The sequence below is a fragment of the Anolis sagrei genome, chromosome 2, assembly GCF_037176765.1.
Source record: "Anolis sagrei isolate rAnoSag1 chromosome 2, rAnoSag1.mat, whole genome shotgun sequence".
NCBI classification, from domain to species: domain Eukaryota; kingdom Metazoa; phylum Chordata; class Lepidosauria; order Squamata; family Dactyloidae; genus Anolis; species Anolis sagrei.
This window is the reverse complement of record NC_090022.1, coordinates 261,292,337-261,317,646: the sequence shown is the minus strand read 5'-3', so window position 1 is coordinate 261,317,646 and position 25,310 is coordinate 261,292,337. Positions and strand designations below refer to the sequence as shown.

General features: G+C 39.9%; 1 protein-coding gene across 2 annotated transcripts in view; it reads left to right on the top strand.

Moving 5' to 3' along the window:
• Positions 1 to 25,310, top strand: part of RASGRF2 (Ras protein specific guanine nucleotide releasing factor 2) — a 140,939-nt gene that overhangs the window by 74,849 nt on the left and 40,780 nt on the right. Inside the window, exons 13-17 of one of the 2 annotated variants that reach the window (XM_060761720.2) lie at positions 661 to 743; positions 2,229 to 2,477; positions 5,128 to 5,516; positions 15,061 to 15,186; positions 17,510 to 17,599. In XM_060761720.2, coding sequence (XP_060617703.2) covers positions 661 to 743; positions 2,229 to 2,477; positions 5,128 to 5,516; positions 15,061 to 15,186; positions 17,510 to 17,599 — 937 coding nt within the window. Of the gene's footprint in view, positions 1 to 660; positions 744 to 2,228; positions 2,478 to 5,127; positions 5,517 to 15,057; positions 15,187 to 17,509; positions 17,600 to 25,310 lie in introns of both variants that reach the window. The other variant, XM_060761719.2, reaches the window with a different exon arrangement.

The following is a 25,310-nucleotide window of genomic DNA, read 5'->3' as shown; positions in this document are numbered from 1 at the left end:
TCTATTTAATCCCCTTCCAGTGTCCCTGATGTAGTGTGACTCTGAAGTGAGGCTACATGGAGGATAGTGGAGAAGGATTAAAATGATGGTTCCATTTATCCCTTCCTGCGGATGCCCAGGATTTCTCTCCCGCTCCGCCCTGACTCTCCTCTATGTTGAAACAAGAGAGGTATCAAGAGGTCCTGTTGGGGTCACTGGGTTCTAAGATTTGCTTGATCATATGGATTCTATTGTTTCTGCTTGCAAACAAATACATCTTTAATCTCCAGTAACTACCCATCATAACAGTAGTGTCATATGGCGGGTTATAACCTAGAAGCCTACATGAATTGCTTCCCAGTAGTAATGGAAACAATTGTTTCTTATGAAGGACATACACTATAATTTGACGGTTCAGAAGATGCTCAGAATATACTTTGAAATACTCCAGCAAATTGTTCTGACTCCACTGGCTCGAATTTTATACACAGTGCTAGTTGAACCTGCCTTGCAGTTCAGTCCAGTGTATTTTCTGTTTCCTAGGTAACATTTACATTTTTATTCCAGTTGTCTTTTCATTTCCTGTGAGCATGAAATGTGTGGTTAGTAGGCTTGTAGGGATTTCAGGTTCTGGGGAAACAATTGGTTCTTAATGTTGTTCTTCATTATTAACATTTACAGTGTGTTGACAACATACGGTGTAATGGTTTAATGACCATAGTATTTGAAGAAAACTCCAAAGTCACTGTGCCACATATGATCAAGTAAGTGTGACAAGGTTTTCATGTCGACATAATGTAGACTCAGACTTGTTGCATTTCTCTTCAGATACAGAATTAGGAGGTGAAGTCAGGTCTTAGTTTTCCTTTAAATGGATACTTTATGTTGCATTATATTTGCGTCTGCATTAATTTTTCTCCAGGTTTTATATAATAGAATGGACACTGATTTTCTTTTTGAAAACATTATAATAAACTATATATTGATGTAGCTGATAGAGCACAGTGGGAGAAGTGTTCCAACACCAAGTTGCACAGTATTGGCTTAGTCCACAGATTTTGGTCAATTTTAGAAATATCATGTTAATTGTGTTTCTGGAAAAATATGGTTGCATGATTTATGCAGGGAAGAAAATTGGCCCCACTTTCACAGATGCCTACCTCTGAAGAGACACTGGAAACAAAGGGCATTAAAAAAAGAGATAAATACAATTTTCATACTGCTTCTCTGAAAATATCACTCGGAGTTTTTTGAGAAAAAAATATTTCTAATAAGCTTATGCATTCTGGAATATTGTTTAAGAAACATGCCTCTCTACATGGATGAAATACTGAGGCAAAACTGGTAACTACATATCTCTAAATGGCACATATATGGCACTAGTGCATAAAAGGAAAAGTATGAGGCTACATTCGTCCTTATTAAAATGGCCCTTTTGGTTTTGAGGATGTTACAAAAATATTGTCTAGTTCTTCCAAAGAAACCTATTGTGCTCTTTTCCATTTATCAGAGATTACACTATGTGACACCATTTTTGAACCTGGGATATAAATGTCATTTCCTAATTGGTTCTCTCATAAAAACATGGAAAAAGTGTATTAAACTGCAGAAACTTTGTTTTTGTGGGACATCTTGCAGCATATTTTGATAGTTTTTTTTCAACGAATATTTCATAGAGTCTCAACCAATTCAGCATAGTTTGTAGGACCCCCCAGTAGTGCAATAGGTTAAATCCTTGTGCCGGCAGGATTGTTGACCGATAGGTCAGCGGTTCAAATCTGGGGAGAGCAGGTTGAGTTCCCTCTGTCAGCTTCAGCTTCTCATGTGGTGACTTGAGGGAAGCCTCCCACAAAGATGGTAAAATATCAAACATTTGGGCATCTCCTGGGCATCGTCCATGCAGATGGCCAATTCTCTCACAACAGAAGCAACTTGCAGTTTCTCAAATCGCTCCTGACAAAAATAACAAAACATAGTTTGTGGCAGCCACAAAAATGATGTTTCTGGAGTATAATAACTACTTCCAAATTGTGTTACATAGTGTTATTCTTTTCATTGTATAGTCATTGGCACTCTAAGAATATGATCAAAATTGTACCTTCATGCAGTCATATCTGAAAAAACTTTTGAAAAAACAGTCATATATGAGAACTTCTAAAAAACTTCTGAAAAAACAGTCATATCTGAAAAAAGTTCAATGTCCCTTGAAAAGTAATGCTAAATATGCTTTTAAATAATTTGTTATGTAGATCTGATGCTCGTCTTCACAAAGATGACACTGACATCTGCTTCAGCAAAACACTAAATTCCTGCAAAGTGCCCCAGATTCGTTATGCAAGCGTTGAACGCCTTTTGGAGAGATTAACAGACTTGCGATTTCTCAGTATTGATTTCCTTAATACTTTCCTACATACTTACCGCATATTTACTACTGCAAATGTTGTACTGGAGAAACTGTCAGATATTTACAAACGGCCTTTCACCTCAATCCCTGTTCGGTGAGTTCTTTTCTATTCTTGCTTTTCTAATGACATTGCCTGCCATTATAGCATGGAACCTGCAACAGACAACAGCTTTACTTAAAACAATTGACAGCTACTGATGGGGTATCTCAGCCATGGGCAAACTTCAGCCCTCCAGGTGTTTTGGACTTCAACTCCCACAATTCCTGACAGCCAATAGTTGAATTCCAAAACACCTGGTTGGCTGAAGTTTGCCCTTGGCGGAGGTATCTGCTTGTTTACAGCTAAAATTATCATAAATCTAAGATAACATCTTAACACAGTCTTTCAAAACAATGTTTAAAAAGCCAGTACAATCTAAATAACAGACCGTTTTCGTGTTAAGATAAAATTGCTTTATATTTGTGTATATTTATTTTGAGATGTGGGGTAATAATCTTGAAGTAACAGTGCCTTGTTATTGAGGAAATATGTTTTATTATGGTTTTTGATGTGAAGTGCTTTAAGCTTTGTTTTTACCATGGAAAGACAACATATAGAAAGAGTAATTATGATAATGATAAATGATATATCAGACCATTCGAAGACTAGATAAGATACAAATGTCTTAACAGTCTCCCAAAGAATAATAATGAAGCTGAACTCATATTCTGGGAGAGGGAATATTGCAGGTGCATCCACAGTAGTTGATGTTAATCTTTGTTGGGTGTGATATCCCCACTTACATTTATTTCTTATTTATTAAATGTAAACACCAAACAAATGGCACATTTCTTTAAAAATTATTTATAAGCACAGACCCCCAAAGCAACCAATAAAATAACAATCCAAACAGTCAATTTCAGGGCTAGTATTTTTAATAAGCAGCGATAGAAGTTAAAGAAACAAGAAACGAATTAATGATGAAATGTTTGCTAGAAGAGGACAATCTTAGTCTAGCTCAGGCATGGGCAATTTTTGGCCCTCCGGGTGTTTTGGACTTCAACTCCCACAATTCCTAACAGCTGGTAGGCTGTTAAGAATTGTGGGAGTTGAATTCCAAAACACCTGGAGGGCTGAAGTTTGCCCATGCCTGGTCTAGCTTCTAAAAGAGTCTAAGGAAGATGACCAGCAGATCTCTCCAAGAGAAATGGGATAGCATTTACAGTGAGTAGAAATGTAGTAAAAGTAGTATGTGACTCAAAGTTTAACCAAATAATATGAATTAGACTTTAGGGAAAATCTATCAATATCCATGTTTATACTCCAATTTTGGAAGAAGAAAGAGAAGGAAAATATAATCTATATAAATAAAATGTAATGTTCATTTGTTGGATTAACAGAACTCAGAAACCACTGGACGAATTGACACCAAATTTGAACACAAGACACCAACTAAAGCAATCTATGTCCTTCACTCAGAAAAACAAAAAAAAAATTAACCGGAAAGTACTTAAACCACCCACAAAGCTAAATGACTATACAGAGCATGTGTTAAAAGAACACCCTCCCCCGCCCCTCCTTCCTGCACAAGGGAAAAAAACCAACAGCTGAGAGTGAGGTAGCTTGAGAGAAGGAGGGAAAGGTGGCCGGTATATCCCTCTTGCAACCCGCTGCCTCTCTCTTCCCAAAGGATTCAGAGAGAGGGAGGGAGGGAAGGAGGGAGAGAGAGAGAGAGAGAGGACATCCTCCTCCAGATCCACCCCCCCCCTTTTCCTTTCCTTTCCTTCCTTTCCTTTCCTTTCCTTTCCTGCTGTTGGCAGCATGGAGGTGCCTCCGCTGTGAACTCATACTGGAGGGATTCTCTCTCTCTCTCTCTCTCTCTGTGTGTGTGTGCCCAGAAAGCTCACCCATACTGAGTTATGGGAAGGAATTCTGGGAAATGAAGTCCAATATTCAAAGAAAGGACGCGCTGTGAGTTAGAAAAGGCTGTCCAGGAAGGCACAATCAAAACACTCCCGAAAGATGGCCATCCATTTTTACTTTATAGCAACCCTGGGCTATAATATGTCTACAATAATAATATCTATATATCTATCATAATAATATCTATAAGTCTATATATATATATGATATCTATATGTATATAACAATATCTACATGTCTATAATAATATCTGTATGTCTGTAATAATAATGTCTATATGCCTATAATAATATCTATAGGTCTATAATAATATCCATATGTCTATAATTATAATATCTGTCTGTCAATAATATCTATACATCTATAATAATATTACCTATATGCCTATAATATCTATGTCTATAATAATAATAATAATAATAATATCTATATACATGTATAATAATATGTATACATATATAATAATAATAGCTATATAATATCTATAATAATAAAAATATCTATATACCTATAATAATATCCATAGGTCTGTAATAATATCCATACATCTGTTGCCTGCTTTTGCTTGAAAGATGTTTAGTCCTGTCCTTCTTCTATTTTTTATCAGTTTTATACTAGTTAGGATTATCCATGCCATTTTTATGCACAATTGTGAATGCTGGATAGATAATGAAGAAAAATAGTGAAGAAAATCTTTTAAAAAAATCACATTTTAGTTTTGTCTTCTTATGTGCTCTTTCTTCATTGAGAAAAAAGTGAGGTATAAATAAACATAATAATACCATTAACTCGTTCATGAAATTTTAAAAATTATTTACAGATTTTGTTTTTGTTTCCCTAGATCTTTGGAGTTGTTTTTTGCCACTAATCAAAACAACAGAGGAGATCATTTGGTTGATGCGAAATCACCACACCTCTGCCGCAAATTCTCTTCTCCTCCACCTCTGTCACTCTCAAGGACTTCCTCTCCTGTCAGAACCAGAAAACTGTCATTAAGCTCTCCACTAAATTCAAGAATAGGAGCTTTAGACCTGTCTACCTCCTCTCTTGCTAGCAGTCCTACCTCAACATATAGCCCTGCTACATCACCACCACCCACTTTGCCTAAAGTACCCCTAGACCTGAGCAAAGGACCTTCATCTCCAGAACAAAATTCTAATTTTGTAGATGAGAACTCTGAGAATCCACGCATAGAGCTTTGCAACAAATTGAGAAGAAGTCTTCGAAGAGGTATTTTTTAATACATTCATCTATTGTGCTGTGTATCTTTTGGTCAGACATTACTGTTAAAAAAGGATATGAGTTGACCCAAAGGAAGTAGGTGTCTTTTTTTTGGTGAGCATCACCCATTGGACCAATATATCATCTCTAACCATCTGATGTTTGTAGGTACAAAGGGGAAGGAAATATGCTTAACTGTTATGGCAGCCTTTGAACTTTTCTTCTTGTACTTCCCATCTTAGAAATATATATAAAAAGACTTCGGGGAGAGGCTTTGAAATGGAGATGCTTTTCTAGAATTGTAAGATGTACCCATACCCTATGCTTTCAATTCTAAGATGCACACTCCACCCAATATAAACACCTTTAAAATAGGGCACATCTTAGAATCACAGGTGCTTTTCTCATATATATATCCTGGGGTGTGTGTGTTAGTGGTGTGTGTGTGTGTGTGTGTGTGTGTTAGTGGTACTGAATTAGTGTGTCCCTTACAATTGATGGCATCTTAGAATCAAAGGAATACGGTATTTCTTTTATGCCAGCCCTTTATAGAGTGATCTGGACTTTAAAGCAGACCAGATGATCTGCTCACATTCCCTCTTTCCCATCTCCTCATTGTTTTCCCCCTTCTCTGGCAACACACCGGTGTCAGGGTATCTCCTGGACTTAAATGACCTTTTCTGCCATTCATTTCCACTTTGAGCTGAGCCAAAACAACACCAGTGACAGCTTCAGAAGCTATAAAAAGCCACAGATACATCTAACCTAGATATCCTAAAGCATACATAGTCGCTTTCATATAATTGTTAGCAGTGACTGGGGTTTTCCATGTCAGTGGCACAGTGAACCCAGTATGGGTTAATCTGAACTTTGAAGCCATGATTTAACAATATTGGGACTCACCAATGGCCACATCACCGGGTTGTTGTAAGTTTTTCGGGCTGTATGGTCATGTCCCAGAAGCAATCTCTCCTGACTTTCACCCCCTTGAGATGAAAGAAGGAGCCATTGCTTAAAACATGATGTGCTTTGTCTGCCAACCCACGAAGAAACGCACGAGAATAGAAGACACAACACCAATGTTTTGGATTCAAATTGGGCAACTTTTATTTAACGTTACCTATTTAATTTCTTAACTTAACTCAAGGGTGTAAGGAACTGGTGTAACCTAACCCAGGTAGCATCACTACCCGACAATAACAATTTCCGGGCGAAGCACCTGGTTTTCGGTAATCAAACCGTATCACCATCAAGGGAAAGGAATGAGGAGTCTCTTCCAGAGCTCTTGTATCGAGACTCCTTCCAAATAAAGGCCATTAACACACCTCACCCTTTACACTGTAGGTGAGTGTTTAACTTAAGGGCCTTTCACCCCTTAAAGGGGTGCCCTAGGTGCACACCGACTAAAGGAATTTCCCTATCTATTTAAGCCTGACCTATTTAACGCGTAGCCCACTTCCTCTATCTAGCCCCTAAACAGTATAGGGTAGGCAAAAAACCTCTCCTATAAAACAAGAAGAGGAAAAAATTCCTACCCGGCTCCGCAGGCAACCGCAAATTATACTGTTAATGGGCGGGAGTGGTGGGCCAACTTCCAGGCGTGGAATGAGCCTGGGAGGGCCTGGCCTGTGTTAGCAGGCCACGCCCCCGGATGTTCTGGAGGGTTCCTCCAGAACTCCTCCCTGCCTCGTGTGAGGCAGACAAATGTTTTTTCTCTCCCCATTTCTTGGGGAGAGGAAAACTGTTGTCTGCCAACCCACGAAGAAACGCACGAGAATAGAAGACACAACACCAATGTTTTGGATTCAAATTGGGCAACTTTTATTTAACGTTACCTATTTAATTTCTTAACTTAACTCAAGGGTGTAAGGAACTGGTGTAACCTAACCCAGGTAGCATCACTACCCGACAATAACAATTTCCGGGCGAAGCACCTGGTTTTCGGTAATCAAACCGTATCACCATCAAGGGAAAGGAATGAGGAGTCTCTTCCAGAGCTCTTGTATCGAGACTCCTTCCAAATAAAGGCCATTAACACACCTCACCCTTTACACTGTAGGTGAGTGTTTAACTTAAGGGCCTTTCACCCCTTAAAGGGGTGCCCTAGGTGCACACCGACTAAAGGAATTTCCCTATCTATTTACGCCACGGATTGGGGGCAAATGTCCATTTAGCCCCCATCCCCCACCAATTCCTCTAACACCCCTCTAATACCTTCCTGTAAATCTAATGAAAATCGTTGGTTGCCCAATTCTGAAAGATGTACTCAATCACCACAATACAACCTCTCGTCGTCACGTGTGATGTTTGGGTATTCAATGTAATGACCCCTCCGCTGGATCATGAACATTCGCATGGCCCAGTGCACTCGTTTTCTGGCTTTCTCGAGCCTTCCCACGTCGCCTCCTTCCAGCCACTAGCAACGAGGTATGATAGCAGACCAAACGACGTGCACCCTGGGCCATGACCAACAAATCCTTCGAATGTCCGCCCGTGCTTACAAAAGAGGGCTTTGCCTGCTAACAGGCCCACATCGTTACCACCGAGGTGGATAACCAACACATCAGGAGGAAAAACCACTCCCGGCATCAAACAACAAAGGGGGGCACAAACCGTCCCAACGCAGGCTTCTCATGCCTCTCCATTCCACCGTTGCCGTGGAAGAGAGACCCAAGTGCTGGCCATAGGCAGTCCTGTGGGCCTCTCTCACTGCCCAGAAGACATAACTGTGTCCGCAGACCAGTACCATTCTTCTATGTGCCAGCCCTGCGTGAACAGTCGCATGGCCCAGTGCACTCGTTTTCTGGCTTTCTCGAGCCTTCCCACGTCGCCTCCTTCCAGCCACTAGCAACGAGGTATGATAGCAGACCAAACGACGTGCACCCTGGGCCATGACCAACAAATCCTTCGAATGTCCGCCCGTGCTTACCAAAAGAGGGCTTTGCCTGCTAACAGGCCCACATCGTTACCACCGAGGTGGATAACCAACACATCAGGAGGAAAAACCACTCCCGGCATCAAACAACAAAGGGGCACAAACCGTCCCAACGCAGGCTTCTCATGCCTCTCCATTCCACCGTTGCCGTGGAAGAGAGACCCAAGTGCTGGCCATAGGCAGTCCTGTGGGCCTCCCTCACTGCCCAGAAGACATAACTGTGTCCGCAGACCAGTACCATTCTTCTATGTGCCAGCCCTGCGTGAACAGTCGCATGGCCCAGTGCACTCGTTTTCTGGCTTTCTCGAGCCTTCCCACGTCGCCTCCTTCCAGCCACTAGCAACGAGGTATGATAGCAGACCAAACGACGTGCACCCTGGGCCATGACCAACAAATCCTTCGAATGTCCGCCCGTGCTTACCAAAAGAGGGCTTTGCCTGCTAACAGGCCCACATCGTTACCACCGAGGTGGATAACCAACACATCAGGAGGAAAAACCACTCCCGGCATCAAACAACAAAGGGGCACAAACCGTCCCAACGCAGGCTTCTCATGCCTCTCCATTCCACCGTTGCCGTGGAAGAGAGACCCAAGTGCTGGCCATAGGCAGTCCTGTGGGCCTCCCTCACTGCCCAGAAGACATAACTGTGTCCGCAGACCAGTACCATTCTTCTATGTGCCAGCCCTGCGTGAACAGTCGCATGGCCCAGTGCACTCGTTTTCTGGCTTTCTCGAGCCTTCCCACGTCGCCTCCTTCCAGCCACTAGCAACGAGGTATGATAGCAGACCAAACGACGTGCACCCTGGGCCATGACCAACAAATCCTTCGAATGTCCGCCCGTGCTTACCAAAAGAGGGCTTTGCCTGCTAACAGGCCCACATCGTTACCACCGAGGTGGATAACCAACACATCAGGAGGAAAAACCACTCCCGGCATCAAACAACAAAGGGGCACAAACCGTCCCAACGCAGGCTTCTCATGCCTCTCCATTCCACCGTTGCCGTGGAAGAGAGACCCAAGTGCTGGCCATAGGCAGTCCTGTGGGCCTCCCTCACTGCCCAGAAGACATAACTGTGTCCGCAGACCAGTACCATTCTTCTATATGCCAGCCCTGCGTGGCCTGTGACGGTAATGATAACTAGGCTGAAACCAACCGTATGTAACTTCTGGTCTGTTTTGGAAGTTCTACTTCTGATTTCCACACTATCTTAAAAAACTTTGATGTCGGAAACCAAAAATGCGCGGTGTGAGGTATCGTTATTGGCTAATGTCACCAATTCACTCACGCGTAGCTGCAAAACGTGCATTCCACGCCGCCGCCTGATATAAAAACTATTCATAATATGATGTGTGGGGAACATGGCTCAAGGGCCGGGATCTGAAAATCCTCCTAAAGCCGCAACGCAAGTAATTTGCTGCAGCTCTGTAGGGCTAACTTTCCAGCCAGCAACTAAGCGGACCCGCTTTGATCGGGCTGGGGCCCTTTTGGAACATTAACCTGTCCTGGGTTCCTTCTACTGAACTGGGCGCCTCTTGGCCCACCTCTTGTGGGTTTTCCCTTGTAACAACTATTGGTTGCGTGGTTACCCTGGCATATTGCACAGGCGTGCTGATATTTACAGTCATCGCGGGCGCAAGCTCCCTGGGCCGACAAGTATAAAGCGCCAGTAAAACAAATTGACAATGTTTTATCACTTATATATATAGGGCAATGCATAACTGCTTAAATCTGTGCCTAACCGACTCTTATATAGTTATAACGTAATAGTCCGAGGCTCACCCTAAGCTCGCCCTTCAAGTGACCCACTGTTCAAGCAACTAATATGCTATTTACTTGTGTTTGCTTTACCTAAAGGCAGAGCTCTCAAAATGCCATGCAAGGGAAGCCAAGGCTAGACCGGGCATCTTGATGAACTCCCATTTGCATTGCTTCTTGCTGCGAGGTTATCCCAAGTTGTGGCTGACATCAGGAGCTCACCCCACACCCAAGTAATCAGAGCCTATCGCTGTGCCTATTGATCTATTCACATTTGCATTAAGTCTCACTGTGAGGCTATCGCAAGCTGGAGCTAACATCAGGAGCTCACCCCACACCCACGTAATCAGCGCCTATCGCTGGGCCTATTGATCTTTCACATACCCTTTTGTCTTTGCAGCTGTTGTTCTGGGCCTCCCTGTCGAAAGGGCTGACTCTCTTTAGTGTTTTGTATAGTATGGCCGCTATCGGCCTTCTCACCAGAAACTGCTCTGGTTGTATTCATTACCTCCATCCACAATTGACTGTCGATGAGGTCCCATCGCTTGTTAGGCATCGTGGCAGCCTCAGAACAAAAGCGGCTATCGTAAACAAGCCACGCCTGACCGGTGTAGTTGACATATGCCCCATATATTAGATTTTGATATTTAAACAAGGCCTTGGCCCTGTAATCCTTTAGGGCCGCCCACATTCTTCTTCGGCGCCATCCTGAAAGGAAAATAACCAGTGACTGTGTCAATAAGTATATAGCGCCAGTATAACAAATTGACGAAGACTTTGTCCCTTATATATATCTAAACATATAGGGCAACACGTTTGCATTGAGTCTTGCTGTGAGGTTATCACAAGTTGGAGCTGACATCAGGAGCTCGCCCCGCACCCAAGTAGCCGGAGCCTACCATTGGGCCTATTGATCTACTCCCATTTGCATTGAGTCTTGCTGTGAGGTTATCACAAGTTGGGGCTGACAACCGGAGCTCACCCGCACCCCAGTAGCCAGAGCCTATCGTTGGGGCCTATTGATCTACTCACATTTGCAATTAGTCCCACTATAAGGTTTACATAAGTAGAGGCTAACCGCGGGAGCTCGCCCCCCTATACCAACCCAGGCCTGCCACTGGGCTTATTGCTCTAGTCATTTTCCTTTTTGAGTATACAGGCCGACTGTAAGGCCAACCTAATTTGGGGCTAACCAAGGGAGCTCACCTGTAGCAACTGGCAAAGACTGTACCATTGGGAGGTCACATAAGTTAAGGCTCCCATCAGGAGCTTGCAATACTTATGGCCAGGGCCCGCGACAGGGCTTATTGATCCCTTCCCATTTGACTTCATTGCTGGATCTAACAGCAGGAGCTCTCTCCCTGATCCATTTTTTTTTTTTGGTATCAGAAGCTGGATTAAACAGCAGGAGCTCCCCCTCTGATCCTATTTAAAATAATAATTTTTATTTTTTTTTATTTTTTTTTTGGTATCAGAAGCTGGATCTAACAGCAGGAGCTCCCCCTCTGATCCTATTTAAAATAATATTTATTTATTTATTTATTTATTTAGGTATCAGAAGCTGGATCAAACAGCAGGAGCTCCCCCTCTGATCCTATTTAAGATAATAATTTTTATTTTATTTTATTATTATTAAATTTTTTATTTATTTATTTATTTTATTTTATTTTTTTTTTTTTTTGGTATCAGAAGCTGGATCAAACAGCAGGAGCTCCCCCTCTGATCCTATTTAAAATAATAATTTTTATTTTATTTTATTTGGTATCAAAAGCTGGATCTAACAGCAGAAGCTCTCTCCCTGATCCATTTTTTTTTGTATCAGAAGCTGGATCAAACAGCAGGAGCTCCCCCTCTGATCCTATTTAAACTAATAATTTTTATTTTATTTTATTTTAATTTTTTTTGTATCAGAAGCTGGATCTAACAGCAGGAGCTCTCTCCCTGATCCATTTTTTTTTGGTATCAGAAGCTGGATCTAACAGCAGGAGCTCTCTCCCTGATCCATTTTTTGGGAGCTGTGGCTAACATCGGGAGCTCGCTCTGCTCCCAAATAAGAACTATCGACCTTAGGTCAGCAACCACTGTAGCCAAGGGTATAACTCCCCTATTACCTGTGTATATTTAACATCATACCTACTACATATAACACGCATCCGGCCCAAAATAAAGTAATTGAAATAACTTTCACTTTCATTTTGCCCCATGTGGCAAACGAAATTGGGCCTATCCTAAAATGGCGGCCGCCCCATCTCCCACAATGGCCTCCATCAACGGCCCGGACGGCGCCCAAAATTGACGCTGCGAGCTAGCCGCATGCCAAGCCGCCCAGCTCCAGGCCCCTGGCCACGTGGGCCCTTGTTTGCCATAACCAAGGCCTCTGTGAAGGGCCCTGAAGGGCCCAGCCTTCGTCCGGGAGGGGTGGGGGGTGGGTGAAGCCTACCTCCCCCAGGACCCCTGTACAGACCTGTAGATGCTCTTCTTATCCCCTTAACCTCTTTTCTTCTCTTCTTTGCTGGACCTCTTCAGACTTCTTGTCTTCGCTCTTCTCTGCGACCTCTCTCCCCAACTTCCAGGCGTGGAATGAGCCTGGGAGGGCCTGGCCTGTGTTAGCAGGCCACGCCCCCGGATGTTCTGGAGGGTTCCTCCAGAACTCCTCCCTGCCTCGTGTGAGGCAGACAAATGTTTTTTCTCTCCCCATTTCTTGGGGAGAGGAAAACTGTTCTCCACATTATTTTTTGTAGTTATGGCTGCAGATAGGATTCTCTTGTGGGTTTTTGGCAGTGTACGTGCATGTGGGGCAATCACATTTCAGATTTTTTTCCCTATGGGGTTCATAAACATAGCATTGATAGGGTACTATGTAGCCTTCAGATCACATGACTCTTACCAATTCTTGAGACTGGCAACCAAATGAGATATTTGGTACATAGAGTGCTGCTGTGTTGTTCTTACTGTCTTTAATTACAGGTACATTGTGTTTTGGGGTACCTGCCAGAAAGTAATGCATGATAAACAGAGACGTATGACATCTTCCCTAGTATAGTGAGAATGAGGTCCCTCTCTCATCAGTAGGTTGGGATAGTTAGATAATAATTTCCCATTGGCACCAATTGGGACTATTTGTCTAAGTGTTGTAATGACATACACTTAATTTAAAGCTGAAATGTAGCGTAGTTCTAAGATGTAAGGGCTGTCTGAGATATTGTTTATAACTTAAACAAGAAACCGATAAATGATTTTGGTTTTTTATGCCTTCATAAAGCATTCTCTGTTGTTAAATATCCAAGTGATGCTCTGGAAATTACAACTAATTAAAACTGCTCTCATCCTCAGTCTCATTATTTACAGGGATTTATTCTGGTAGTCTTCTTTTAATGTCTGTGAAAAACCTCCCACGTTCAGAGAGAGGGATCACAGTCATGACTGAAGAAGAAACAATTATGCCTTTGAGATAGAGCATCTTATAAACTCCCTGATGAGACATTTAATAGCCTTATCAAAGGATTTGTTGTAATATATTGTTTAACAAGGGATCTTTTAAAATTGACTCTACTGATAATGGCAAATGTAATTTGCCAATCATAAATAAAACAATAAGCTCAAGAAACAGTGTCAATATAATATATTCTAGTGAGTAAGAGAAAACATGTTTAAATCTATATTTAACTAGCAAAATATTGCTACTAAGTAAAATAAAAAGGTATAAATTAACATTTTATGGAAAAATATGAAAAATGTAGCATATAATCGTTGTGCATAGTCGCAATATTTAGAATTTCAATGCCAGTCATGGCTGTGACGTTCCAAGAGTGTGATACTAAAATGAAAACTGCAGCTTCTATCATAAATTCATCAGTGTTAAATTATGAACAGTAAATTTCTTCTAGATGCAGTATTTGAACTTTGGATTAACTTGGCACAGAGGAAGAGTGGTAGGTGTAGTTGGGTTAATGCCAGAAAATCTAGGATACACACTGGAAGTACATATGCATCTGGAGACAAATAGAACTGGTTTTGAAATGAGTCTGCATTTTTGTCGTTAGCATAGACAAGCCCAAAGTGATTAAAAATATTTCTAGCTTCAGCTTTGATCTTGTGATGTATATTTTGTCTGAATAGATGAAAAATTGTATGACTACTACCTTCACAATTAATAGTCCAGTGTTATTTTAAAATTGTGTTTCCACATTAAGAATTTGATTTAAAGATTATTGTGATTATTTTGTGGAGTACCTGCCATACCATATTGAATGTATATAAGCTGACATAACAGGATAACCTTAATTATATGTCAAACTTCCTAACACGGTTATCGCAAAGATCTAGTGGCAAAATTGTCAGCAATGTAAATCTGAGGAGATATCATTTGCATACATTGTCACCATTGAAATACATTGGCACCATTGCCATCATGTTTGTTTATGATGACTGTGAAAGTGGAACCATCTTATTTTAATGCACAATACATTGACCAATCTTATATAAAATTTGGAAGATTGCCTTTGTGTTGACAGACTGTTGTGTCAGCCCAATGGTATATGATCCTTTCTCCCTGATGCTAGAACTAGGACTTATCAAAGCTGCTGACGTTAAGTAATGTAGTTCGTTATTAATTTTTGTAGCAGACCACTTCTACACTCTCACCAAACGGAATACATTACTGTTTGTTATATGGAAATATATTTCAGTTTTTTAAAAAATGTGTCTGCTTGGTACTAAATCTGCACTGAAAAACACTGAAAAAGAGTTGTTCACACTCAGTTTAGAAAGATGTCAATGTATATCAAACATCTTGCAAGTTCGTTATGAGTTAACAAACCATTTGATTGCCCTGTATTAAAATGCATGCTTTTTAAAGCAGCGGTTCTGGAGTCTGTATCAGTGGACCGTACAATCCCAGAAAGTGCCTCATCTATGGATACTGCTGAGCTATCTCCATGTAGATCTCCTTCAACCCCAAGGCATTTGCGCTATCGACAGTCAGGGGGTAAGATTTTTTTTTAATCATTTTAATGCATTACATGTTTCTTTAAGTGTTAGCAAGCAACTTCAATAAGGTCTAGGCTTCTTTGATTTGCAATATTTGTCTTAAATTAGAAACAGATTTGGGGCGATTAAAATCGTATTTTATTAAAGCTTTAAAAATATTTATTTACCCCAAATTTCTGTTCATCCCAGAGACTATATAAAAGGAAAATGTGACGAATGTCATTTTAGATGATAAACATATGAGCAGTACCAGAATGAAAAGCATATTTGCATTAAGATGTGAGGAAATGTTCAGCAATATTTTGAACAAGATGTACATTTGTTCAAGAAAAAATATTGATTTGAGTCTTGCTACTGACAGATTTGCATGATCCAAGTTGTAGGCACATATTGTGCCCTGTGTGCAATGTGAAACATTGTAATATCTACCATTGTTATGGGTTAGGATGGGGCGAGAACATGTGTGGCACTGAAAATTTACAGATGGTATCCTAATTACTCATTACAGGATGTGAACAAATTGTGTAACTAGACACTGAAGTTCTTTTGGTAGAACTCCAGCAGATCCTTTGCTCCTTCACCAGTTGCTCTTATAATACAAGACACTAATGGTGTGATTTTAATTGTGAATGCAGTATTTTATATGTTTTAATGTGCATTTAATTTTTAACTTAAGTGTATTCTGTTTGCTGTCCAAAGGCACTGAATAGTTGCCATATGTAAAACCGCCTTGAGTCCCCTTCATGGTAGAGAAATACAGTTGATCCAATGCAGGAAGGGAAACAGCCAAATTCAACAAAAAAATTGGTTTCTTGGTTTTTAGGCCTGTTCCTGGGTTATTTGGGGCTCTGATTCAGAAAATTGCATTGGATAAACTGCATCCATTCTAGTTTCTTAGATATGGTTATCATGATTTTCTGTGGGCAAGTAGATGGCAAAAGGTATATGCATATGTTCTGTATCTCAAAAACTGAAAATGATGTAGGAAAACTGGTTACATTTTTGGAATCAGCTTGTCAAATATACCCAGAAACAAGTCTAACATTTGAGGCACCAAAATGTGTTGGCCAGTGAAATACTTCTTCTCTGTATATCATAAACACATCTAGAGTAGAACTTTCTTTCTACTCTCAAGAAATGCATGTCTATTTTTCTGTTATCCACAGCAATTTAAAAAAGTGATCATCACTTGAGAAAATAACAATTGGGATCTCTTTAACTTTGCAACCTTAATCATGTTCAAAGTTTCCTGAATACATATACAGACATACCTCCCTAATACAGCAAATTTGGTTCCAGTTCACTGTGTAAAGTAAATATTGTCTTAAAGTGAATCACAGTCTTCTCCCAGCCCCTTTGTCAATCCATATAAAATATTAAACACATATTTATAGACTGATTGTGGGTAACAAAATAGTGCCAGTTAAGTCGTTTAATTCAGCTTCGAAAGTTGATACTGTCAAAAACCTCTTAGGAGCAAGGGAAGCACTGAAAATAATAGACATGAATATACAGTTGGCTCTCCACATTTACACATTTAACTTTTGAAAATTTGATTATTTGTAGATTTGATTAAGAAGTTCTTTCCGAAAATCTCTAGGTCCTCTAGTGCAGTGGTTGCCAACCTGTGGTTAATGGACTACCAGTGGTCCGCAAGAACTAACACATGGTCCGCGACCTCACTGTTACTACACTGTTACAACAAGAGTGACTGGTCTTGCAAAATCCTGTTATAGTGCTGAGGCTTATTAAATATGGGTTTCTGTGGGTGAGCAGATGGCAACTACTGGATAGCATATGTTCTGTATCAGAAACTATCCAATGCAGTTTTCTGAATCAGCACCCCAAATAATCAAACTGAATCTAAAGTTGACCAAAAACTGATTGGTAATCCTTTTGGTACTGATGTTGGAGAGTGGCCCCTGGTCAAAATGGTCCTTGGTCAAAAAAAACGTTGGAAATTGCTGCTCTAGAGGATTGTTTACCTGAAGTCACTATAAAGTCATGCTGGAGGACCTAGAAAATACTTACAGAGGGATTCTATGGTCAGTTTCCAATAGAAGTTGACCATCAAGTTATGCTGGAGGATCTACAAAGATTGAGCAAAATTTAATTAATAGACATTTCTGTTAAGATACTTTTTGTTTTCTTTATAGTACACAATATGTTTACAACAAAAATTATGCCTACACACACACACGCACAAACATAAATGCATCCCTTAAAAAGTTTGTTTTTGTTGTGTATTCAAAATCCAATTCTTAGTTGCAAAACCATGTTAGCTAGTTGTTGATGATTCATCCTTTTATTCTTCTTTGCAGTACAGGCGACTGACAACAGCCATTGTTCTGTTTCCCCTGCTTCTGCCTTTGCTATTGCTACAGCGGCAGCTGGACATGGCAGTCCACCAGGTGAGCCTTTTAGTGCTAAAAGAAGAAAAAAACATTTATGAGCATTAATAAATATATATGCATGCAGTTAAATGTGTCATTTGCTTAAAGTTTATTGGGCCACAAAGTAATACAAGATCCAAAGCAGGAGAAAAGGAATTGCAGCCTGCAATTGCATTTGCCACAATCTCTTTTCTACCTTCAAACCCCATTGAGTCTCCAAAACTCTTTTATCTCCCCCAATCCACTAGAGGATTGCCTAATTTAATTTTCATACCTTTCAGACCACCTACATGTTGGAAATTGAAACCAGATGTTACTTCACTGGTCACTATGATATGAGTTTTTCTAGTGCTGTGGTCTACATGTGTGCTCCAGAGGTGAAATTTGGTCCCTGTCATCGTTGCCATTGTTGCCCATCTCTGATCTCAGTAATTAATGAGCTTCAAGGCTTAGGTAGAAGCATTATAATTATAATGACAAGGCAGGACAGTATTTGAACAAAACTATATCAAATTATGCTTTGAATAGAATCAAATTATTACATTACCGATGTTTAAGGTAGTTGTTGTTGCGGCCCTTCAAGGGATTTCTGACTTATGGTGACTCTGACGTGAAACTATCATTTTGACAAGATTTGTTCAGAAGGGGTTTGTCTTTGTTGACCACTGAAGTTGAGAGAGTGATTTTCCTTCTTGTCACCCAGTGGGTTTCCGTGGCTGAGCAAGGATTTGAAGTACGATCTTATATGAGAGTTATACTGTAATGCTCAAAGTACATCAAACTAATTTAAAATATTGGTGGTAAGTACATTGAGAGTTGACAAGAGTGTACAGTATTGAATTACAGAATTGAGATTGTTTTGCAATATATTTGCCAAAAGCCTTAATTGCCTTTCTTTGTCCCTTTTGTTTGATGATTGATCATTATGATGATGATCTTGTTAAATTTCACACTTTCCTTTTGACAAAGGTAATGAGGTGCACTTGTCTTACACTAACTAAGGGAATTATAAATCAGTGAGTGAATAAATCAGGGAGGTGGGGAAAGTTGTTCATGGCTTGGATATAGCTTCCAAAGCTAGTTTTGAATCTTTTATGAGTTAAAGGTGTGTGCGTGCGTGTGTTTTTTTTTAATTAGAATGCTCCCCTTGGCTTTCTTTCAATACACATGTCCAACCTGTTTTAGATACAAAATATGCCTTTTTAAAATCAGTAAGTAAATTGGAAGTGGACTCCTGGTTTACTTCTTAGTTAAAAAAAGGGCTCCCCTGAGTTTAAAATAGTTTCTCCAAAATGGTAAAATTGTCCCATTGCTCCTTAAACTGTGGGCTCTGAACCCAAGTAGGACTCCCTTAGCTAAATCTTAGGGTCATGAAAAATTTGGCAACAGGAAAAGTTTTCTCAAGGCCACCCATTTTCACCAATCTGTTAGCAACAACATGCAGCGTTTACAGTGGACACTGAAGAAAAGGCTTCAGCTATGCTTCACAAAAGGGAAAATCAACCTGTTTTGCAAGATTTGCAGATGATGATTTGTTATCATTAGATGTTTTATGCCTAATGTATATAACTATGTACTTGGGCCCATGTAAACATTTCTTGGATGGAAAGGGTTGCAAGTGGAAATAGTTTAAGAAGAACCCTAACCCTAGTGGATTAAACCTTTGTGCGGTGGTTTGAATCCGGGGAGCGGTGTGAACTCCCATCTGTCAGCTCCAGCTTCTCATGCAGGGTCAAAACATCTGGGCGTCCCATGGACAACATTCTTGCAGATGACCAATTCTGTCACACCAGAAGCAACTTGCAGTTTCTCAAGTCACTCCTGACACATGTACACAAAAAAACCCTAACGCTAACTTTGCCTTAAAGGACACTGTGGGGCATTTTGATTTTTCAAGGTTATAGGATGGTGTAAAGCCATTTCTGGAAATGAACAAATCTCTCTTGAAATGGTCTGATGGTGTAAGGCAAAACACATCAAACAATTTAGAACAACAAAAGATGAATGGCAACTTTAAAATGAATGGATTGTAACATATGCTTTATTGACCAAAATTCTGTGTCCTCAGATGCACAAAGCGCATTTATATGTAAATGGATTCTATGTGTGTGTGGAAATATAAATTAATGGTATTGAAAGTCAAATAATTCCACACATCAGTTGCATTCCATAACTTCCTGGCTCCATCCCTAATGTCCACAGGTTTACTGATATACAAGCACTTTCTATTTGATATGGGGATCTGATTATATAGGCTTTCCAGCCTATACATGTAGCAGCCTATATACACAGGCCAATAACAGTTTTATTCCTTTGTGTACCCCTGGTACATGCAAAGGAATTGCAAATACATGAAAGCCACATAGAGAAGTGAACACTAGTAAGATTAATCCTTAACACACTGAAATTCAAAACTGCTGCTTTTTTTTCTTTTGTTTCATATCACTTTGGATCAAAAAGGCCTACCGAATTCAGAATAAATGCACAAATAGATCTGTGTTATGACAATTTCTTTTATTTCGGGTGCATTTACACTGTAGAATTAATTGAGTTCGACATCAGTTTAATTGCCACGATTCAAAGCTGTGGAATCCCAGGGTTTGTAGTTTTGTGACGCACCAGAACTCTATGGCAGAGAAGACTAAAGGCCATGTCAAACTACAACTCCCATAATCCCATAGAATTGAGCCATGGCAGTTAAAGTGGTGTCAAAGTATATTAACTCTACAGTGTAAATGCACCCAAAGATGCCAACATTTGCTCCTGCATGCAGGCTAACAGATGTGTATTCAAACATACCTCACCTAACAAAGCCTCTTTATGCCTGCCCAGCTTCCTTTTTGTTCCCTGTTGAGTTGGAAGGTGTAAACCCTTTATTTATGCAAGGCTTACTTGACCTGTTTCTTTAATTTCTTGTGCACATATTTTTAGGTTAGAATAATAAGTTTGCTGAAGCCATGTTGACCTGCTCTTCTTTTTTGTGGTGCAGGAACCTATCTCTTTTCTCTCCATTTTATTTGTGTCTCTGGTACCAGATTTTATGTTAAGAAAGCAATGCATCGGAACATATTTTACTTCATTAACTGAAGTATTCTAGTATTTGTTTTCAAGAATGAAGTATAGCTTGATTTCCACAATTAAGATTGCATTTGCCTTGATTTTAATTTTAGTTTTGGCATTTCCTCCCTATTGACATTTTGTGTGAAATCTATATGTTTGTCGCACTTACTCTAAAGAGTAAAGTATTTTATTGATCATATGATAATAATAATGAACAGTTAGTTAATTCTTTCCAAAATGTCTTCGAATTTTACACTGATAAACATTAAGCTCTTTTCTTGTATCATGAACAAACACTGTGATGAATTTGAATAGCTTTCTATTTTTGTTCAAGAAGCAGGAGCTGTTTTGAATCTAGATAACTGTTGCTTAGCAATTCTGTCAACTGGTTGGGCAAGTGTTCTCCTTCTAACTGAGGCAACTCAAATGGTGCAGCTTTTTATTAAGCAATAATCCTGCATTAAAGTTTGAAATCATCAGAGAAAGTGAAAGGTGATGTTACCCTATAAATGAACTATTTTAGTATATGGTTATGATAGCTGGTGATTCTTGCCCAGTGAGAGGAGGGCTCAAATTTTGAAGGAACTCTCCAAGGTGCTGAGAACTATTAACCAAATACATTTAACCTTTCAAGACAAGACTAATCTGGATCTCAAATGACATAGGAGTAACCAGCCACCATCAGGGAAGAGTAGCAGCTCAAGAGCATATCACAGGATTTGCATGTAGAAATCCCAGGATTTATTAATAGTACTTCTAGTTAAAATCCAGGTAATAGGTAATGGGAAGAAGTTGTGTTAGAGACCTTCAAAATCCATTGCTAATAGCAAACAGGAGGCCACACTAGGGGCTGCAGTGGTGCAGCAGGTTAAACCGCTGAGCCGCTGAACTTGCTGACCAGAAGACGGGCAGTTCAAATCCGTGGAACAGGGTGAGCTCCCGCTGTTAGCCTCAGCTTCTGCCAACCTAGCAGTTTGAAAACATTCAAATGTGAGTAGATCAATAGGTACTGCCTCGGTGGGAAGGTAAATGGCACTCCATGCAGTCATGATGGCCACATGACCTCGGAGGTGTCTACAGACAACGCAGGCTATTTGGCTTAAAAATGGAGATGAGCAACACCCCTCAGAGCCAGAAGAGGAAACCTTTACCTTTATCTGTGTTTTGTTGTTTCTAGGCACTTTATGTTTGCCTTTGTGTTTGTGTATGCTGGAATCCATCCTGAGTCCCCTTGGGGAGATAGGGCTGAATACAAATAAAGCATCATCATCATCATCATCATCATCATCATAGATGACTTAGTGGTATGACTTAATGTCAGCCACCCTTATGTGTTCATCTACATTGAAGTGAAGTTAAGGATTGTGAACCATATTGCCCCCTGGGGGGGATGTTGAGGAGACTGCCCCACCCACTGCATCCCATCACCATTTCAAAACTATTTGAGGACTTTTTTTTTGCTACCTAGATTTCTTTTGAGCTGTTTTACAGCCAGGAGAGCCCTTTTTCTAACAAAGAAGTAAGATGGATATTAACTTGCAAGTCTGGGAGGGTGTTCAAAAATATGGAAGAATGCATACTTTTTTGGAGGGGGGGGATCTCAGGCACTCCAAATAACTCAGTAATAGCCTTGGGGTCCCTTGTAATCCACAGGCTACATTCTACCCATTCCAGTAGGGGTAAACTAGATTTAAGTAGTCACGCAAATCATAATTCATATTAAAGATGGATAGGCTGTAGAAAGATAGCATGAGTCTAACTTGGAAATGATTGAGGGTACAAACTGGAACATTTTATAGTATTTCCACCTAACTCATCCCAGGGTTTTGAAAAACTGCCCTCTTCTCCTGAGAATATGAAAATGCTAAAACGGATCAGAGTCCAATGAAGTTGTGCTTGCTCACACTGTATCTACAGTTCAGTTGAGTGGATAATCTCCATATTTAAACCAATTTCTTTCATAAAGACTCTCTTGGGGTGCTTCCAGATGGACCTTTTAATAAGCATTGGGCATGGTTCATTACAGGAATTTCCATGGTGTTTCCAGATGGTATTAATCAGCCAATATTTCCCATTCCTTTTGTCTATTTCCCTCTATTTTAATAAAGAAAATAAGATCCTAATTAGAAATGTAAATCTTCAAAGATATGAATGTTCCATAATGCTTTGCTCTTGTGGGAGCTTTGACGTCATCAGTGACACTCATTGCCCTTCAATCCCTTTCTCCCTTCACCTTCTTGGAAAAAAGATTCTTGTGAATAGGATAGGGTTCATTCATCTGGCCAGGAGAGAGTTTATCTGAAAGCATGAGTGGAGGGGAAAGACTAGATCATTCTCCTTCTTCACCATCACCTTTGTATGGAAAGAACAAGGACACGTGAAGTGTTTCCACATGTGAAGTGTCTCCATACTATCAAAATGCTCTGACTTTTCAGGGTTTCGTTGTTCTCCATAATGGATGTTTCATTTTATAAACATTCAACTGTTCTCCCCATGAAGGAAGCAGCAAAGAAGATGAGAAGATCCGGTCTGCTCCTTTAGCACAACTTTCCAAGTTGGGAATGCACAAATGTGTGGCAATCTACATTTTTACTGGCACTCTGGAAGCTAAACATATTTGATTATAGACAGATGGAGGTCTTTGTCTTGTTTCTCATATATTGTGGTTATGCAGTATAATGATTTCTGTCTGAAAATGAAAAGGCAGCATCAAAGATGCACAGTCAATTTACTTGTAAGATTTTGTAACAGGGATAGTTCCATGGATTATTTGCAAAGGCCATGTCACAAGCTATTGTAGAAATCAGGGAAGCTTATTTCTGCATTTAGCAGAGTGTAGATTAGGTTGTCAGAGCACAGCTGTGAACAGCTAAAGCCACATTGAATACTTCAACCTACTGACTTCATTCCAGAGATAAAATAGTCCATACACTCTTGTTAGGACACTAATTAGCTTTTGTTCACTTTTCTACATTCTCCTGAAAATGTAGTTGTGAGTTAGTCACTATAACAGCTTCCCTTCTTTTGCTAGAAACCTCTAGATGAGTTGGGCAAACCCATAAAATAGCTACAGCTAAATGGACCATCTTGCATTCTTCATCCACATCAAGAAAAATGCAAGCATCTTTCAATATCTCTCTCATGGGGATGACTGTAGAAACCTGGAGGGTTGTTATTTTTGTTTATATTCTGTATCTATAACCCATAATTGTACTGAAATAGGTCATATTTCACACAGAGTGGCCTAGTTTCTTCCTAAGCACACTTGAATCTAATTTGTAGGAGACTTGATTGGATCAATCCTCTCGTTAAGACCTAAGTCACCTGATTTTCTGTGTTGTGTTGATCCATGTTTCAGGGTTTAAGCACAGAGAGATGGAAAGTCAGAAGAGATGGAAAAGTCCAAAATGTATGAGCAGTATGATTCTTGAGGGAAATGGAAGGACAGATGCATAAATTGTAAAATTCAAAGTTTGAAAGTCCAGGAAGAAATATATATCACGTTTTTTTATATAAGTAATATAAAAAGGTACTCCCACAGAGCTGTATAAAGCACCCACGTCGATCCTTAATTCACAAGTGATTTTAGGGTTAAGGTAAATCTAATGTCAGTAAGATAAGTCAGATTTCTTTGCAATAACAGCAACTAATTGTCTGAGTGCTATTTGCAGTTCCTGTAATAATGAGAACTAATTGTGTAGGTGCTACGTTGAGTGCAACAAAAATGGAAAAGCCATTACATGCAAAAGAAAGCTCATGAAAGCGTTATTTAATTAAGTAAATGTTTTCTTTATAAATGAGCACCATCAGAGAAGTAGTTATGTCCATAAACATGTTTTCTATATTATAATAAATCAATATTAAGAAAAATTATTTTTTTGTGATTAAAATTGGTTTAAAAATAAAACAGGCCAAGCAAGATGTCAAGTATGTCAAATGACGTATTTGGAGAAGAAGGAGAAATCACTGCAAATTAAAACACAGAACTAACATTCTGATCAGTTTTCCTAATCGGAAAAGTGAACAGACTGAAATAGGAAGTAGCAGCCCAGTGGTAAGGCTCATTACCCTCTTGTGTAAAGCCTTTGAGAGCTGTTTTCAGTGGGTATTGAGAGGGCGAGTGCTCTTACGGTATGTTGGTCCAAAAGGTGCTCAAAACACAGTGTTCAAAAACCGTGTTGGTTTTGACCCCCTGGACCCCAATCAAAGAATTTATGTGGGGCTGCAAATCGGAGTGCTGGGAAGTGGCTTCTTCAGCATTCTCCAAATTGTGGGGCACATTGAGAGAAGTGGTTGTTCCAGGAGATTGAGAGGTCTTTCTATATTCCTTTCAGTTGGGGCTCATCATCAACCATGGCTATTATGATGGAGCTCCCTCATCATTGTCGTGTCTGACAATGCAGGGTTTTGGTCACAGTGTTGGGAAACTGCTGTATTTATTTTTATGAATCAACAGATACTTTTCCTGTATTCAAAAGACAGACAAAGTGGTGATGATTTTAAAAAAAAAAACCCAGAACTACGGTTGTTTGCTATTCTGTAAAGAATTATCTTCCAGGTTTTGTCGAAGGCTTTCTTGGCCAGAATCACTGAGTTGTAGGTTTTTTGGGCTGTAAGGCCATGTTCAAGAAGCATTCTCTCCTGATGTTTTGCCTGTATCTGTGGCAGG